A 19,606-nucleotide genomic window follows, 5' to 3' on the forward strand; every position below is an offset into this window, starting at 1 on the left:
TCACTTGTCTCAGCTGAATTCCAGATAGGACTCCCATTCAGATTTGCCTAATGGCAAACGTGCACTCTCAATCATTCTTTAATGTGCCTTCATTTCCTCTCCAAATTAGACTTCTCAAGGGATTTCCAAGTTTTAATTCACTAGCCACAGGCATAAGAGGAAGGAATGATACTTTTGAGAACTCTGTGCAAATATGCTTCTTTATTTATATAAAAAGGTAATAAACAACTTGTGATATAAAAATAAGATGGATTACATAATTTCATTATTTATCTATAAAACGTACCTGGCATCATTTAACTCTACCATAAAGGATTAATATTAGTAATTTTGTTAAATAGATGCATTTAGTTAACTATTACTTAGTAGGATAAATCTTGGTCAGTCTTACCTTGAGCTGGTTGATTTGTGCTTCTGTTCTCAGACAAGTTGTTGCCTTCCTTGGTTTCTCCATCACATGGTTCACTTTGGCCAGAAGCAGGGCATTCTCTTTGGCTGTTAACAGCACTTAGCCACTGATGTCCATCAGAACTTACAGAGGAATCTAACTGGTTGTGTTCTACTTTCCCTGAATTCAGACTTATATTACTAATTCCATCAAGTATTTCATTATGATCTTTATCACTTGAACTAGAGCTTTCACTACCAATTGATGAAGATGGAAAAGAAAGTAAGACTGTTTTCATGCAATTTTCATCCTTCTCGTTGTTCACTTCTGTTTTAGACTCACAGGTGTTTGTATCACAGCTTTGTGAGGCATCAAAAGTCCAACCCTGAGCATCCCAATACTGAAATTGTTCCAAATAATACCAATAAAGTTGACTATAATGTTGTTCCCATTCTTCCTTTGTATCAGGACTGTTCCAAGGTTCAGAACATAGGGTTTCATCTGAATGTTTTTCTTGCCAGCTTTGCCATAATAGTCCTCCACCATATTTGTTCCAGTACTTTTCCCATTTCTCTGTAATTTCTAGCTGTGGAGATAATGTATTTTCAACAGGAAGGTTTTCAGTTTTAATGTCTTTTTTGGTTTGAAGTTTACGTGTTTTGGTGTTCTCATACTGTTCACCTGAATACGGATCATCTGAAGCCAAAATGTCATCTTCTTCATATTCTTGTTTCCAAGATTCTCTCATAATCTCATCTAAGTACTTCTTTTGATATTTTTTCTTTTTCTTTTTTATTTTAACTTTATTTCTAGTATTCATAGACACCTGCATGAGATAAATAACTTGAATATGAAATGCATTTCATGAACTAAAAGAGAAAGTAAAACCCAAGTCTATTTAGACATTAAACAAAAATACCCTCAACCTCCCCACCCTGGGCTTTTAGTTACACAAACAAGTTAATCTTACTACCTAAGTTTCCAAGAGGAGAAAAAAAAAAATCACATGTGGGACATATCGCAGCATTCAGTTTTGTTTAATTTATAAATACGTACATTGAAAAACAGGTGGAGTGGTCTAATTCATGAATGTATTAGATTTGGGACAAAAAAAAATTCCACGATATTTTACAAAGAAAACTAAGAAATAACAAAATTAATACTTACCTCAAAATTCTTATGTGCAGACATCCCACCAAATTGAAGTGGCAGTCCCATACTTCTCATGAGTTCAGCCTCAGAATCAAGTCCATTTTCATCTAGGCCTATTTCTTTGCTATCACATGATTCTGCAGTGTCATGGGAACGACTACCTTCTTCTTCTTTAGCTTGGTCTCCTACAGATAGTATTTGTTAGCTTAATTTTTGAGGAAATTGAGACGCGAGTTTTATCATCATTTTAATGAAGAACCCGAAATCCAGAGTTATTACATGACTTGCCCAAAATAAAAGTACACAAATGTTAGAATTTCTAAGGGGAAGAAAAAGAAAATTGATGGCAATATGGACTAGTTAAAAAACAGTCAACTAAGAATCAAGAGATAACTTCTAGTCTGGTTTTGCTTGCCACTACCATCCAGCTGCTCATTCATCTTATATTTACTGAGTATCTCCTCTGTGCTGGGCATTGTGCAAAGTACTGAGGACATGAGATGATATGCAGCAGAGTAACCACAGGGGAAATATGTACATTTTCACATTCCTTTTGTGCAATATTACTGAACTAGATCAGTGGATTTAAAATGGTATTTGTAGTTATCTTAGGAGCTGTTAATAGCAGAGGTGAGAGGTATGTCTTTAGGCCCCTCATGGGTACTTCCATCGCAACTGGGTTTACATCCTGGGACTCTATGGGAGAGTTGACTTAATGAAAGTATCCTGCTATTAAAAGTTTGAGGGCCGGCGTGGTGGCTCAGGTGGTTGGAGCTCTGTGCTCCTAACTCCGAAGGCTGCTGGTTCGATTCCCACATGGGCCAGTGGGCTCTCAACCACAAGGCTGACAGTTCAACTCCCAGAGTCCCACAAGGGATGTTGGGCTGAGCCCCCTGCAACTAAGATTGAACACGGCACGTTGAGCTGAGCTGCCGCTGAGCTCCCGGATGGCTCAGTGGGTTGGAGCGCCTCCTCTTAACCACAAGGCTGCCGGTTCGACTCCCGCAAGGGATGCAACTAACAATGGCAACTGGACCTGGAGCTGAGCTGTGCCCTCCACAACTAAGACTGAAAGGACAACAACTTGAAGTTGAATGGCACCCTCCACAACTAAGATCGAAAGGACAACTTCACTTGGGAAAAAAAAAAGTCCTGGAAGTACACACTGTTCCCCAATAAAGTCCTGTTCCCCTAACCCAATAAAATCTTTTTAAAAAAAAAAGAAAGTTTGAAATCTACTGAAGTGGAAGAAAAACAAGTTTCACTTTATCCTAATACTCGTATGCTGGTTTTAAAAGCCTGTAACTCTTGTTGCAGTTTTCCCCATGTCTAAAGAAACATAAAGGATATGTTTGGAAAGGACAAATAGGGTCCTGATAGGGAAGTCTGAGAGAGACCATGATGGTTTTCGGATAACAAGGTGAGGCTCAAAGTATAGAACAAATTCTATTATTTGATAAAGTTAACACAGATCATGGCCTCTTTATTTCAGGCAAAAGACTATGGATGTTCACTCGGAATTTATCCTGAATCATTTATCTGTACAATTGTTAAAGTATTTAAACAAGGAGGCCATTAGATTGAGATGGCTGTAATGCCTTGGTAACCTACCCAAACAAATCAAAACCTAAGCCAGAGTCAATGCACTTGAACCTGAGAAAATGAAATTTAAGAACAAACAATCACAAACACCTAACTAAGTTTTCCCAATTAAGGCAACTGCTTAAACTGCCAACTAAGTTTTCCCAATTAAGGCAACTGCCAATCAAATAATCTTGTTTTGCTTCACATCTTCTCTATAAAAACCCCTCCCCTAGCTCCAGTCAGCAGAGCATTCCTAGCTACCTTTGGTATGGTACTGTCTGATTTGAATAGATGTATGCTGAAATAAACTCTTGAAAAAATGTAAAATGTGCCTCAGTTTATCCATAAGCACAAAAAAATTTTGTTGAAGAAACTATATGCTCTCTACTTTTCAAAGCTTCAAATTTCAAGTTGCTTTTATCTAATGCTAACAACTTAGGAAAGAACGCTACACAGCGCTAAAGAAGTTACCTCAAGTCCATGGAGAAGCTAGCTATAGGAAAAGAAAAGATCTGCTTTGATAGGGATTCTAGAACCATGTTATAATAAACAATAAAGACTGTTTATGATTACATGGTTATTTGCCATTTATAATATTTTATGCTAAGAAATTAATACAGTTTTATAACAAATTATAATACAGTATTATGGTTAATTTTAGCAAGAAAGGGTTATATAGTTTTATACAGTATTACCTGCATTGTTGACATTACCTTTAACATAGTAGCCTTTTAATCCCAAATTGCACAACTTTCGATCTCTGTGAAGCAAATTAAACAGTCAATATTGAAAAAGATTATTAAACTATAAATTTAGAGAAAAAACAAGTTCAGGGCAGCAAAGATATTTAAGAAAAACATTAAGGAATAAAAAAAGCAATCTGCTAATACATTTTCCTCATCTATAATACAGAAGTATTTCTGTGATCTCATTTCGGCACTTTCAGAAAGGACTTCCTTTTATTACTATTAATAAAAGGCCACACAGCTGATTATTGGTAGAGCTGGGATGTGAAGCCCAGATAGATATTCTGCTCCTAAGGACAATATTCTTTTAAATTCTGGCTCAGGAACTTGTGGGAAAGGACATATCCAATGATTGTGTTGAGTTTATGATTCTTCTGTATATGAAAAACCAGAGGTCACCACTAGACACTGTCACATAGGTATGACCAGAGATAAATTCAGGCTCTTCAGTTTCCACAACAGTTCTCTATCTCAACTAAAATACATTATGTTAAAGTATTTTAACGAGTCACCAGTGTTAGTGACTTTAGACCACTTAAATACCTTAATCAGAAAGATTCACTTATGTTCTAGACAAATTCAAAGACCTCCAGGGCTGCCACTTACCTGACTGTGGGATTTTTTTTGAAAAGGCCATTATTGAGACTAAGTTTTCTATTCGAATAAAGTAAAGATTACAAGACATATATCTCAGGGTGTTGCCGGAATGCTTACATGGGGGAAAAAAAGAATGAAGTGTAAAACAATTAGTGCCTGGCACTCAGCGAGTAGCTTTTCTAAAAAAAAAATTGCCAATTATAGTGGATGTTTTTTAGTTTTCAATTTGCTTGATATTGTATCAGCTTTCCAATGTACTCCTTCCTTCAAACATTTGGTGACAGTATACTTGAGCTTGTCTTCTACCTTTTTCTCCCCTTTTAATCTTCACAAAATGTTGGAATTCCTCAAAGATGGATCCCACTTCTTCCCAACCCCCGACCCAAGTGCTAAATCAATGGCTTCAATGACTATTTATACTAGAATGGCTCAAGGTTTTAAAACTTCTCTAGAGCTGCAAACCAACATATTTAAGCACCTATGACATTTAATCTTGGATATCTGATAGCTACTCCAAAATCAAAACACAGTAAATTGATTATCTCTTTAGTATCTTCTGCCATACCTCCAAAAACCCATGACTCACTAAGTGACCCCTATCTCAATGAAAGGCATCAATATAAGCCGGAAACCAGGGAGTTACCCTTGACCTACTCTCCTCTTTCCATCCTTTATCTTTCCTTCATTCCCCCAAAATCCAATCCAATCCCCTAAAGTCAACAATTTCTCTCCTATATTTCCTCCTTTCTCCATTTCCACTGCCACCAAGCCTTATCCACGCCACGATAATCTGTTGCCTGGAGATGGTTTTTTTAAGTGGTTCTCCTCCTCCAAACCATCCCCCACCCTGCTGCTAGAGTAATCTTGAAAAACGTAATGATCATTTAAAAATGATCCTGTCCTCCAAAAAACTCTGCATGTTTTGATCCTGCCTACTTCATTAACCCTATTTTCACAGGCTTTCTTTTGCTTTCTCAAGGCTTTCAGAGTTCTGATTGGGGAATGCTTCCTCCATTAAATAAACATATCCCAGTTTATTTCCATTCACACTTGACCTCTTTTTAAATGCTACCGAACTTCCTTAAAGAAATCATTGTCATCTGTGGAGAAAGGGTAGGTTTCTGCCATTACGGCATCCTGTACTTCTCTTCCATAGCACTTATAACTATAATTAATCAAATAATTATGTAACAGTTGTCTTAATATCGATCTCCTCCTCTAGAAAGTAAATTCAAAGGGTGTAGGGACTGGCTGTGTCTTGTACCACCCCGTGCCTACTCGTACATAATACAAAGAAGCACAACAAAGATTTGTTGACTGAATGAATACATGCAGACATGAATACAAAAATGTCAACACTTTCACATATATATAACACAGTGTTTAATTTCTATCGGATTTTCAGATTACCCCACAAAAACACATGATGAAGCACTGTTTCAAACTTAAATTCTACTACATTAAGCTACATTAAAATTCACTTCTACAAGTTGAATCTAACAATAAGCCTGTGAGATGATTATGGTAAATACACCTGTTTTAGAGATGAGCAAAAATTAAATGGCTGAACTCACACATGAAATATAAAGAAAACAATCCCTAGAATATAATTCTTTAGGCAGTTTTCCTACTCACTAGCTATCTTCCATGCATGGAAATTTCAACCCAAAACATATATTTTCCAAAGGTAAAGACAGCTCAAAAACGGATGTAATGAGTTAAATCTTTTACCTTAGGTAATTACAAGTTCTATGTAGGTGCATTTGCGCTTTAATAAATCTTAAGGTTTTAAAAATGACGTTAACCAAAACAAGTTACTTATCTTTTAAACCATCACCTTGTGATGTCACATCCATTAACGAGATTTCCTTTTACATTTCACTTTCCCCCAATTTTAAAATGCCCCTCTATTTACAATGAAAATAAAATTACATATATAAGCCACCACATTTTTTTCCTAACAGCCTACAAAGTAGATTTACTCCTTCACTTCATTGTAGTAGGGGGCCACTCCGTAAAATCTGAGGACTTTTACCCCTTTTTCTTAAACATCACCTTGCCTAAGGGTCAAATACTCTGCCCGTGGTTCCAGGGAGCAGTTACAAATAGTCTGCAACACCTACATTTCTGGGACATGATCGTGCTAGAAAGGAAGAGGAAGACGTTTTTACTCACTCCACAAACGCCCTGGAGCAGAGGCAAAAGATTTTAGAATCCTCCTCTAGGTCTTCAATGAAGAGAAACATTTCAGCCACGCGGCTCCACTTCTCGCAGCACATTTTACCACCTCAGATCAGGCAGCCCTGCGGTAAACGGCACGGGACCGGCCGCTCGGCCTCTGCTGGGTTATTGGAGACCCAAAGCAGGCCTCGCCGGCGCGCCCCGTGGTGTAGGATGAGGAACCGAGTTGAGGTCGCTCCCGCCCGGAGCGAGCCGGACCAACCAGAGCAAGCTACTGTGCCTTCACCGGAAGTGGCTCCGGGGGAGGGGCACAGGAAGAGGCGGGGCGACGGGCGGTGTAACACTCAACGCTGCTCGGGCTGCAGCCGCTTTTTGGCTATTTCTTCACCGAAGGTTGCTCGCGAAAGTAGGCCGCTCACGTTTCTCCGCTTCCCTCGGCTGCTGAGCCATCGAGGAGCTGCCGCCGCTGCTCGAGTGTGAGGGCGAGCCCCCTCTGCCTTCTCCCGCCCGAGGTGCGTCGGTCCCTGCTTTGATCTCACGCGCTCCTCCCTCCCGGGAGCGCGTCAGTCTCGCGGGGCTGAGCCGCGGAGGCCGCGCGGCTGGTCTCCCCGGGGCTGCCCTGGAGTACCCGGCTGCGGGCTGGGTTTCCCGCCGGCCTCGGCGTTCGGCTCCGGCACCCAAGTGCTGGGGAGGGGAGGCCCTGCCTGGGTTACAGCGAGCCCGTTCACCTCGCTCCGCATCTCCTCTCGCGCTCAGAAACACTCAGTTCGGGATGTTTCACTTCTTAGTGTTGGAGCGAGGACTCTTCATCCTCACTAGAGGCCTCTGGGCTGGCTCAGTGTGGCCTCCCTGATCCCGGGCTTTGAATCGACCCTGCTGTGTATGAAAGCTAAAAGGAAATCCTGTGGTGGTCACGAGTGGAGTTGAGAGGCCGCGTTGGTGGTGGTGAAGTGTGCTCGCATTCAGACAAATCAGACCTGGAATCCTGGTTTATGCCCCTTTTACTACCTTTGTGACCCGGGCTAGCGACAGCCTTTCTGAGCATCATTGTGATCGTCTGTAAAATAGGGATGATTAACAGTACCTGTTCCCCAGGGCTGCAGAAAGGACTAAATCCTACCTCATATGTGCTATTAATAGTTTGCGTGGGTACATTCTTTGTAAGCTCCAGGCACTGTTGGTCTGCCCGGGTGTGCAGCCTGTAAAACAGGTCTCTGCCCTCAAGCGGCTGATTAATAAGAAAAATACATTTGCACATAACCAGGATGTCGAAAATTGTAACACCACTGCTAGATTTGAAAATAGCAGTGTTTGGTGTGGAGTGTTGGTTGAGACCACTCAGGCAGCTTCCTAAAAGAAGCACGTTCAGGTTCGAAGACCGTCGGAGCTCTTAGGACTAGGTTGGTGCTATTAACGCCAAAATGGCATTGGTATTGCTTTAGAATATTTAAAAACCAGGGTAACATCTAGACATTTAGAACAGTCGCTAATATTTTGACTGCATTTACTAGCGAGTGGAATAAGAAGATTAATTTTCAAATATGTTTATTCCAACATCCTTACTGCTGCCTTTTATGTCAGATAAGCTCATTTTAGTGACTCAGGAAGTTACGAGTGCTGCACAGTTACATATACCTCATGTGCAACATTTTTGGGATGAGGATAGGTTAAGAAAATAATGGTAGAATGGTAATTATCAAACAGAGTGGACGCTTTTAGCTGGAAGTTGAAGCACATTCTAGGGTTAAAAAAATAACCGTGAGAGGTGATTTATATCAGAACCTATAGTTTAAAGCTTGAAATCTAAAAGGTATTGTTTTAAAGATAAAGTGATTGGATTTGCTAGGTATCTTTTAACTGATAAACTTCAGCTTTATTGATTGTTTGAAATCGAATGCTTATTCACTAAAACTGAGTACTAAAACCCCTGCTAAACCATTATTAAATATACAAAAAGTAAAAGGGGAAATTAATTTATATTTATGCAAGTGTTACTTTTAATTGACATTGTCAGCATATTCTCAATGTGGCTCACGTACTAAAAGTAAGAAATGGATCTGCTACCACCATGGTGGTAAAAGTCCGGTATGGTGTTTAAAAGTAGATTTACTTCCTTAAGGTTTTGTAGAAAACAAACAAAAAATCCTGTGTTCTGATTTATTAGTTTTTGAAATATTCTGATTTTAAACGTCTATAAAGTCAGTTATAGTAAATGTTCCTCACCATCAGTATCAATGTGGTGATATTTCAACTTGTGAACTTTTTCTTACAAGTTATATTAGTTGCAGATGGGAAAATTAAGCTACTTTCTATGTGATGCATAGGTTTGTGTTTTATTGTAGATTTTTTTTTTTTGGATAGGAAATAATCTGGAATTTTTGGTAACTAAAATGTTGTATCTCCCCCAAAACACCTTTTAACAACTATAGTTTTTGTTGGATTAAAATAAAGAGGTAGAGTCAAGAACAGAACAGCCTGTGGTAGATTGGAGGAGGAGAAGGGCCAGGCAGAAGTAGAGGGAACACAGAAATTGTAATCTTAATGTTTTCAGCCTTTCTGTCGGGGGTGGGTGGGGGGGGTGGGGGGTGGGGGGGGTGGGGGGTGGGGGGGTGGGATTAAAGAAATTGTAATGAAAACCAGAATAGGAAGTAGGAGAACTTGGTTTTAATTTTGGCTCTTGGTTTATCAGTGAATTAGTTTGGTAACTTTGGGCAAGTCAACTTGGCTTACTGTTTTTTTTGTTGTTGTTTGTTTGTTTGGCTTTCTGTTTACAACTTTTGTTTTCTACAAAATTAAGAGGTTGCGTTCATTGAGTTCTAACACATTTTCTCACATTATCAAAACTATTTTATCAACTCAAAAGCTTGTTATTCAAACTCCTTTGTTAATTCTCTAGTAGCAAGTTTTAGGGCACTTCTTGGTCTACATTTTTATTAAAGACTTGGATAAACACAAGTTTAGATCTATCTGAATTTAGCTGGTGTTTGTGCCTACTATGTGCTAGGCATATTATTCTCAGTGCTTCACCTATGTTTTCTCATATAGTCATCTACTTGTTTACTGATGGATCCCTTTTTGCAACAATATTCCTTTGAAGAGTTGTCTGTATTTGTGGTTTCCAATTCATTTACTCCTGTTTTTTCTTGAACTTACTCCACCTGATTTTCATCCCCACTGTTTCAAAACAGTTCTTATGAGGGCTTGCCAATGCCTCTTTGTTGTAAAATCCGATGATCATTTGTCATTCTTTATCTTACTGGATCTCTGAGCATCATTCGAAACAGCTAAATACTCCTTTCTTGTTGAAGTGCCTTATTATTATGATATCCAGGATGCTGCTCCTGGAGGAAGGATGCTGGTTCCTCATTGTCTTCCCAACTTCTAAAATGTTGAGTTCCCCCAGGCTCAGTCCTAGAAGCTATTTTGTATTCACTCCCTAGAGCAGGGCCCGCGATCCATTTTATTGGCCCGCAGCAAATTCCAAAAATATATTTAGTTTACTTAAATAAACCAGGTGAGGCAATACATACTTCACCTGGAGTGAGTGGCCCGGCTGTTTGTGTATTTTATCGAATATGGCCCTTGGTGAAAAACGTTGAAAAAAGTTTGGACACTCCTACCCTAGAGGGACCTTATTTAGTTTCGTGGTTTTGGATACTGTCTATATATGTCACCAGTTCCTACATATATTTCTCTAGCCCTGATCTTCCTGCTAAACTCTGCTGACGTCCAGCTGTATATTTAACGTCTTCACTTGGATGTCCAATAGAAACTTAACATGTTCAAAACTGAATTCATGATCTTCATCCCATCCCCAAACCTGTTCTTCCTGAAACTCCATCTTTTCACAAGCAAGCAGGTAATGATGATGATGATGATGATGACGATAGTGATAGCAATATTTAGTGTTTGCATAGTGGGAGGCACACTTCTAAGCTTTTTTTTATATAAAATGTTCACAACAGTCTTATTAGGTAGGTACTGTTATTACCCCATTTCATAGATGGAGAAACTGAGGCAGAGAGGTATTAAGTAACTTGCGTAGGTCAAACAGTAAGTGGCAGAGCCTCCCAGGATACAAACCCACGTTGCCAAAAAACTGTCGTCATCCCAGACTTCTCTCACTCACATTCTACATCCACTCATCAGCAGATCCTGTTGGTTTTATCTTTAAAATATATCCAGAAACTGATCATCTCTTATGACCTTCATTCTGCCACACTTGTCTGAGCCACTTTCTTCACTATTTCAATTGTTGCAATAATTTCCTGTTTGTTCCCTGTACAGTAAATTCTCAACATAGTCATTTAAAATCCAATTCGGGCAGTCTCACTCTTCTGATGCCTTCTTCATCTCCCGTAGATAAAAGCTGGCCCACAAATTCTACAATGCTGCCTCTCTCTGCCCATTTCTTACTGCTCTCCCTATCACTCTTCCTCAGCCTGCCTACCTTGCTGCTCCTCAGACCACACCAAGTATACAGCCTTTGGACTTGCTGTCCTTTTAGCCTGGAATTCATTCCAGATACTCACATGGTTTGCTTCCTTACTTCCTCAGGTCTCTGCTCAAATGTACTTTTACATGTAGCCTACCCAGACATAGTGACCCCCTCCTCACTCCTCCCTTGCCTCCTTTAGATCTCTTTATTCTTCTTACCCTGCTGTACGTTTTTCTGTATGGCACATCTGGATTACTGTACATGCTTCTCTTAATATCAGTTAACTGGAGTCAAACACAGGGAGTAACCTCAGTCGTGAAAGGTTATGAAATCAAGGTCAGAGAAATGGTTGAAAGAAAAAGATTCTGACCAGAAAAGGGGATTTTGCAGTTCACGATCTCTGTCCTAAAACTTCCAAGGTTGTGTAATGGAAGAGGTTCTACAGGACAGAACTAGATCCAGTGGGAAATGGTTACAGCGAGGTTCATATAAGGGAGATCTTTTTAGTAGTTTGATGGATGGTTTTGAAAATTGAATGGGACGCATTTTGAGTTTTCTGTTCTGGAATGGTTTAAATCAAAATTAAGGATGACCATTTGTGGAGGAAGTTCTTGCATGCAGCACTGGGCACTGGTAAGGGACTGCTAGATGTCAGGAAGGTTTCTGTGTAACCTTGCTCACTGGCTGTCTGCCTATGCACTCACTGTCCCTTTCCCCTCACTGTGTGTGTTAAGGATGTATACTAATGTATCAGAATGTGTTCCAGGCTAAGAGGTGTAGTTCTATTACCATATTGGATTGGAGGAGGTACTAAAGAAGGTTTTAAAATCACAAGGTTTTATAATCCTGTTAAAAATCAGAAATGAGGCTAGATTACTGGGGACAGTTGTATTAAGCAATAAGGGTCAAATCACCTAAATGATTGATTTTTAGGCCTAGAAAAAGCTTGTAACATATTTGAGAGACTATTATAAATTTTAGTTTATTAACAATATTTAACAGCTCTTTTTTTGAGATATAATTCACCATAACAATTTATTACTTTAAAATGTACAACTCAGTGGTTTTCAGTATATTCCCACGTGTACAGCCATCACTACTATCTAATTCTGGCACATTTTCATTACCCCCCAAAAATACCTCTGTTTCCATCAGCAGTCATTTCTCATCAGCCCCTCCCCCAGTCCCTGGCAACCACTAATCTTTCTGTCTCTATTCTGGGTATTTCATATAAATGTAATCATAAAACATGTGGCCCTGAGTGCCTGACTTGTTTTGACTTAGTATAATGTTTTCAAGGTTCTTGAATATTGTAGCATTAACCAGTACTTCATTCATTTTCATGGCTGAGTAATCTGTTATATGGTATAGATAGCACTTTTGTTTATCCATTCATCAGTTGATGGACATTTGGTTTGTTACCACTTTTTGGCTATTATGAATTATGCTGCGGTCAACATTCGTATACAAATTTTTGTGTGAATATGTTTTCAGCCCTCTCAGATATACGAGTATACACCTAGGAGTAGAATTGCTGGGTCATATGATAACCCTATCTATGTTTAGCTTTTTGAAGAATTGCTGAACTGATTTCCACAGTGGCTGCACCATTTTGCATCCCCACCAGCAATGTGTGACGGTTCTAATTTCTCCACATCTTCATTAACACTTGTGTTTCTTTTCTTCTTCCTTCCTTCTTTTTTTTTAAAATATTTTTTTAATTGGGGAATATTGGGGAACAGTATTTTTCCAGGACCCATCAGCTCCAAGTTGTTGTTCTTCAATCTAGTTGTGGAGCGCGCAGCTCAGCTCCAATTCCGGTCGCCATTTTCAATCTTAGTGGCAGGGGGCGCGGCCCATCCCATGTGGTAATTGAACCGGCAACCTTGTTGTTAAGAGCTTGTGCTCTAACCAACTGAGCCATCCGGCAGCCCCTCTGGCAGCTCAGGGGCAGCTTGTTATCCTCAACCTAGTTGTGGAGGGCGCAGCTCACTGGCCCATGTGGGAATCAAACTGGCAACCCTGTTGTTCAGAGCTCGTGCTCTGATCAACTGAGCCATCCGGACACCTCCCTTCCTTCCTTTCTTGACAATAGCCATCCTAGTGGGGAAAACTCTCACTGTAAAAAGTAAGAAGTTTTGCTCTGTTTCATTCTCAGTGATCAAACATTGGTGAATTATAGTGGTTTGACTCAGAATGTGATGTAGACAAAGCCCAGGCTTAAGTGTACTGTAGTCACTTCTGTTAGCATAACAGGCCCAGATTGCTGACAGGTAAATAGTTACAAGAAAATTAGACTAAACCCTCCATCCCTGGAAGAACAAATCAAAGTGCATGTCCTGCTAATAAGCCGGTTAGCAAGATAATCTTGGCATAAACATAACATGTAATTGCTTTTGTATTTCTGTTTCCCTCTCTCCCCCATGCCTTTCATTCATGCATTCATTTCCCGCCTCATCCACAAAGGATTTGAGATCATTTTCATTAAGATTATGTTGTATGGCATAAAGGTAAAATATCTCTAAGAATAGAATCAGAACCAGAGAAAAGAAGAATGGAAAAAGGAAATCTTATGTAGGAGAACATGATCATAAGGGCTAATATAATTGTATCATTGAATTTCATGTTTGATCATCAATTTATTATCTGGCAAGGTTACTAAAAAGAGACATAGTTACACATATTAACACCATACTTTTTCTCTGAAGAAGCAAGCTTTGTTTTCTGTATCTCTAAATTAAAAATAAATAGTCTCAGGTGGAACTTTGTATAGTACAACTAAAGAGTGTATAGGGGTGTCCTAAAGCATTGATAGAGTATAGTTTTTAATTCTGATACAGTGGTGTGGGGCTGTATTCATATTTGTCACACATTTGTGCATGTCTCTTGCTATTTTATGGAAATTCTAATTCTAGGCATTAATGATTATCTGTTTTTAATCATACTTTTTTCCGTTTGTATACTGTGTTTTCCAGAATATATACATTGAAGCTTGGGACAAGATATCTGTCTAATTTCTGGTAGTTAAATGACTTGTTTAGAGAGTAACAAAATAATCGTATGGCTGTATTTTCAGTCATTTAAGGTTGAAGAGAAATTTTAGTGACTAGAAGATAAAAATGATACTGATAAAATATTTATTAGTACATGATGTCAAAAGACAGCTTTTCTGTAAACCTGCTTATAAAAGACAGTATCCAAAAATATATATGTCATCATTTCCTAAAGATTTGGGTTACTTTTATTGAATCAGATATTGATGTTTTCTTTTGTGAAGAAGAGAGATATCTCAGTATAACTTATTTAAGACACAAATGTTCAGTATGATCCACTTAAGATATAAGTCAAATTAATAAGATCAATCTGAAATTTCATTCTTCATCAGCTTTATTTTTCTCTTTCAGTTATAGCTTGTGAGTTCTTTCAAAAGCTAAACCTTGAAATACTTCATGGGTTGACAAGTGAAAGTTTATAATTTTCACATATCTATGTGCAGCAAAGTTAACCATTTACAATCTACTCGTTTTTGGTATTAAGAAATGACTAGTATTTATGCAGATAAAAATTTCACTTTTCAGCTGTGAAGAGAATAACATTGGATTCTTTTTCCCTTCTAGTGGCAAAATTAAAGACCTGTGATGACAATGAAGAAAGAGGCTGAATTTGTCATTTTCACCTGAAGAAAAATGATAGACAAAAATCAAACCTGTGGTATAGGACAAGATTCTATGCCCTATGTGACTTGTCTGATTCACATATTTGAAGAATGGTTTGGTGTGGAGCAACTGGAGGACTATTTGAATTTTGCAAACTATCTCTTGTGGGTTTTTACACCACTAATACTTTTAATACTTCCTTACTTTACTATCTTTCTTCTCTACCTTACTATTATTTTCTTACACATTTATAAAAGGAAGAATGTATTAAAAGAAGCCTATTCTCATAATTTATGGGATGGTGCAAGGAAGACGGTGGCAACTCTGTGGGATGGACATGCAGCAGTTTGGCATGGTAAGCAAGGTTACTTTGATCGCTGTGTTGCTGTTCATGTGTGTGGCACAAAAACTACATCATCATTTCATTTATTGATTGAGAAGATACTGAAAAATATAATGGAAGGTATATTTACTATTTCTTGTTACTTATTTGCATGCATTGTGCATATACATGTTTTTCTTAAAATGGGCTTTTCTGCACATTAGTGTCCATTAAAGAAAGAACTATATCACAGTATAGACTATTACCATAAGCTAAAATATTAAAATTTATATGTAAGACATCTGAAAGAATACAAGTTTAAAACCGTATAGAAGACTGTTTTGAAGATACTTTAATTATTTAGCATTTACTTCCATTTTGTTCAAAATAAGTTTGACTTTCTCAGTGTAGAGATTTTTAAAAAAGGAATATGAAATATAATTTGTATATCAAAATTTACCTTATTTTGATATGATTTATTTCAGAGGTCATTATATCTTTCTCAATAAATGAGGTAGCAATAAGTTTCTCTCCAGAATATTCATTCTTTTCTTTGTTATTTTAGACTGTGATGTTGTACATTTAATGATTGGTGTACATTTGGCCATCATGAAAATTGCCCTCTAGTGGCCTACTTTCAAGGACTTAGTATTTTTCTCTACTAATTTTTACCTTACTTGTTGGTCTCTTTTTGTTTTGGACTATACAAAAGTACAGAGGATTCAATGGGCTTGTAACAAAGATGTGCTTTCTATATCATGTTGTTGAGCATCAAAGTGGTCTCACAGAAAGACATGGAAGGAAGCACAGATTTTGAAATAGACACGTGAGTTGGTGATAACATCATAAGGAATATAAATGCCGAATCACTGTTGTACACCTGAAACTAGTATAATGTATGTCAACTATACTTTAATAAAAAAATAGCCACTTAAGGATATATATGATTGAAATATAAGGCTGCTGTTAGCAAAGATCACTAGTAATGTGCTTGTCAGGCTAACGTGTTGTCATTTTAATAGTCCATACTACATTCTTACAAATCTTTTCTGAGCGCTTAACTATGCCATACCCTGTAAAATGCTTAGCATGTATTAATTCTTTTAAACCTTATAACATGACAGACAGATTCTATGTATTACCTCCATTTTACAGTTTTCCATGAGAAAACAGGAGCAGAGAGGTTGTTATTTGCCCAAGGTACACCAGGAAGCTAGGAAAAAGAGCCAGAATGCAACCTCAGATATCAGGTTCCAAGGCCTGTACTTTTGTAATCTGTCCTGTGTGGTAAATTTGTTGGGGATTCAGGGTCAAAAGAAGTGGTATTCAGCAAACATGGGTTTTGATGTATTGAATTCTTAATATTTACTCATTTATACTAATGCTCTTGCCAGTCAGTACAACACTCATACATACTCTCTCATGGTTGTTTTACATGAGGCAAGATGATACTTTAGCATTCCATGTGTGCATGTCTGTAGAGACTGTGTCAATGTAGACTTCTGTTATTCATTGTCTTTAAAATAATGGTACAAAAATTCAGTGGCATCGTTTACAATACTCATTGGGAATATATATATCTCCCTCCCACATACGCATCCCTTATTTCTCAGAATAACATACATTGTAAGGAATTTTAATTCAAGCGCTAAACTTATTTTGTAGCAGAATATATAATTTTGAGGTATTTTATTTATTGAGGTAATTTTAAATATGCACTTTTGACTTCAGAGGAACTATGACATACATAGTTCTTAGGCTGTTTTAATGTTTTATTATAACATTTTATTAGCATAAGTGGTATTTTTAAAAATGATTTTCTTTATCCTGTTCTTTAGTGACATATATAAAAGGCATTTGTATGCACATTTATATTTTGTATTGGTGTCAAATCAGTATTATTAATTCATGCTTTCAAAGGAATCTTCAAAGGAATTTTTTAACTATTATGAATGTTTATTGTAAAGAATGTGTCAAAAAAAATAAAGAAGAAAATAACAGTTACTTAAAATTTACCATGCATTAAGTTCTGTTAAAATTGTGTTGCGTTTATCATTTTTAATGTGTGTGGCAGACTAGTGGTTTTCATGTCACTCAGCCTTCTTAGTGACTTCTAATGACTACATGGAACTCTATAAATCCTAAAACTAATTTAGTCAGTTATCTATTGAACTTTCAGTTATTTATAATTTGTTTATGTAAGTGTCTCTGTACAAGAATCTACCCAGTGTTTTCTGTTTTGAAGTAAAATTTTACCCTCATACTATATATACTGTAAGTGCTGAACATTTTTTAGAAAATTCTCTGATTCTTATGTGCTGTGCCACATAATACCTACACTATCAAGAAACGTTAGTTTGATGTTTCTTTAATACCTATATTTCTAAGCAGTTTGCTTGGTGTTGATGGGTCAATGAGGTCCTTATCCTCGAGTTGCTTACAGCCTTTAAACTGCAAAAATTGGAGTTATTTTTTAAAAACATTTCCCTAGAAAGTATGAATGACATTTTAAAAAGCTAGACTCTTAATATTTAATTATTTCCCCTGAAAATTAATTTGATGAGGAAGAGTCTTCAATAAGATACCTAGATTTTGTTTGTTTTTGTTTTTATATTGGGGAAGGGGAACAAGACTTTATTTGGGAACAGTGTGTACTTCCAGGATCTTTTTTTTCCAAGTCAAGTTGTTGTCCTTTCAATTGCAGTTGTGGCGGGCGCAGCTCAGCTCCAGGTCCCTTTGCCGTTGTTAGTTGCAGGGGCACAACCCCCCATCCCTTGTGGGAGTTGAACCATCAACCTTGTGGTTGAGAGCCCACTGGCCCATGTGAAAATCCAACCTGTAGCCTTTGGTGTTAGGAGCACGGAGCTCCAACCGCCTGAGTCACCGGGCTGGCCCTAGATGTTTTTGAGAAAATTTAAACTATATTTTAGGATGTTTGTAAAGATAATGAGGTCCATGACTTTTAGTTTAGGGAAGTAGGTAATATTTTATTTGGGGGCTTTTAGTTGTTTGTTTTATCGTGTGTGTGTGTGTGTGTGTGTGTGTGTGTGTGTGTATTATACAAAAGAATATACTTTGTTCTCTGAAAATGGTGTTTATGCTTACCTAACACTAATAGAACTGATTCAATTCATTGCCAATACAAAATTTTGGAAAAATGCAAAGGTTTGATTAAGTAGTCTGATCATATGGGTTATTATTTATATTACATGAGTGACTGATTTTTTTTTAAAAGGACTATAATAGCACAAACTCAATTTTCTTTTACTTTTTCTTTTTTTTTTTAAGATTTTTTTTATTGGGGAAAGGGAACAGGACTTTATTGGGGAACAGTGTGTACTTCCAGGACTTTTTTTCCAAGTCAAGTTGTTGTCCTTTCAAGCTTAGTTGTGGAGGGTGCCGTTCAGCTTCAAGTTGTTGTCCTTTCAATCTTAGTTGTGGAGGGCGCAGCTCAGCTCCAGGTCCAGTTGCCATTTTCTAGTTGCAGGGGGCACAGCCCACCATCCTTTGCGGGAGTTGAACCGGCAACCTTGTGGTTGAGAGGACGCATTCCAACCAACTGAGCCATCCGGGAGCTCAGCGGCAGCTCAGCTCAAGGTGCCGTGTTCAATCTTAGTTGCAGGGGGCGGAGCCCACCATCCCTTGCGAGACTCGAGGAATTGAACTGGTGTGGTTGAGAGCCCACTGGCCCATGTGGGAATCGAACCGGTAGTCTTCGGAGTTAGGAGCATGGAGCTCTAACCGCCTGAGCCACCGGGCTGGCCCCTTACTTTATATTTTTTAAAGAAATAGATACATTTTATTTACTAAAAGGATCATATGAATTAAACTATATGTAGCAAAGTCTTTATGGGAAAATTAAATTGGGGTATCAGGAGAACATTACCTCTCTATTTCCCTTAGATAAGAGTTTCCTTTCAACTCCTCTGTCTTTAATGCAGTGAAGGACTCCTCAGCCAGACCGCGAGAGTTTAAAACCAGGCTCTCCCCAATTTCTGGCTGGGTGACCTTGGCAAGTTATCTAACATTCTTTCCCTCTTTCGTCTTTTTCCCTTTCCTTTTGCTTCTCTCCTTTCGCCCTTCTCCCTTTCTCTTCCTTCCTTTTGCAACAATCATGATTTTTTTAAAATTTCATTTTGAAAAAGACTTAGAAAAGTTAAAATAGTATTGAGGGTTTCTGTATATTTTTCACCCAACTTCCCCTAATGTTAACATCTTATATAACCATTTGTACAATTATCAAATTAACAATTGTACAGTAATATTAACTAAACTACAGATATTATTCAAATCTTACCAGTTTTTCACCAATATCTTTTACCAGGATCTGAATACTGCATTTTGTTGTCATGTCTCCTCCAATCTATGATGGTTTTACTTTTTTTTGGTCTTTTATGGCCTTCACTATTTTAGAGAGTACTGCTCAGTTGTTTTATAGACTGTCAATTTAGAGCTGATGTTTTCCATAATTAGATTGAAGTTACGCTTTTTTGACAAGAATACCGCAAAATTGATGATGTGTTCTTCTCAGTGCATTATATC

General features: G+C 37.9%; 2 protein-coding genes across 7 annotated transcripts in view; one reads left to right on the plus strand and one right to left on the minus strand.

The window, feature by feature from the left end:
- The window catches only part of TGS1 (trimethylguanosine synthase 1), a 43,145-nt gene extending 36,234 nt beyond the window's left edge, over positions 1-6,911 (minus strand). For both annotated transcript variants that reach the window (XM_019711075.3, XM_074319028.2), the window contains exons 1-4: positions 6,643-6,911; positions 3,838-3,884; positions 1,556-1,725; positions 392-1,214 (exon numbers count right to left, since the gene is read on the minus strand). In XM_019711075.3, the coding sequence (XP_019566634.3) occupies positions 392-1,214; positions 1,556-1,725; positions 3,838-3,884; positions 6,643-6,746 (1,144 nt within the window). In that variant the 5' untranslated portion in view covers positions 6,747-6,911. The remainder of the gene's footprint in view (positions 1-391; positions 1,215-1,555; positions 1,726-3,837; positions 3,885-6,642) is intronic.
- Positions 6,912-6,990: 79 nt separating this feature from the next.
- TMEM68 (transmembrane protein 68) overlaps positions 6,991-19,606 on the plus strand; it is a 45,491-nt gene continuing 32,875 nt past the window's right edge. Inside the window, exons 1-3 of one of the 5 annotated variants that reach the window (XM_019711065.3) lie at positions 7,005-7,160; positions 14,704-14,906; positions 15,000-15,097. In XM_019711065.3, the coding sequence (XP_019566624.1) occupies positions 14,773-14,906; positions 15,000-15,097 (232 nt within the window). In that variant the 5' untranslated portion in view covers positions 7,005-7,160; positions 14,704-14,772. Of the gene's footprint in view, positions 7,161-14,703; positions 15,098-19,606 lie in introns of all 5 variants that reach the window. The other 4 variants (XR_002135789.3, XM_019711063.3, XM_074319029.2 and 1 more) reach the window with 4 other exon arrangements.

This window comes from Rhinolophus sinicus, chromosome 7 (genome assembly GCF_057876585.1).
Source record: "Rhinolophus sinicus isolate RSI-liver-muscle chromosome 7, RSI-T2T, whole genome shotgun sequence".
In the NCBI taxonomy this organism is placed as follows: domain Eukaryota; kingdom Metazoa; phylum Chordata; class Mammalia; order Chiroptera; family Rhinolophidae; genus Rhinolophus; species Rhinolophus sinicus.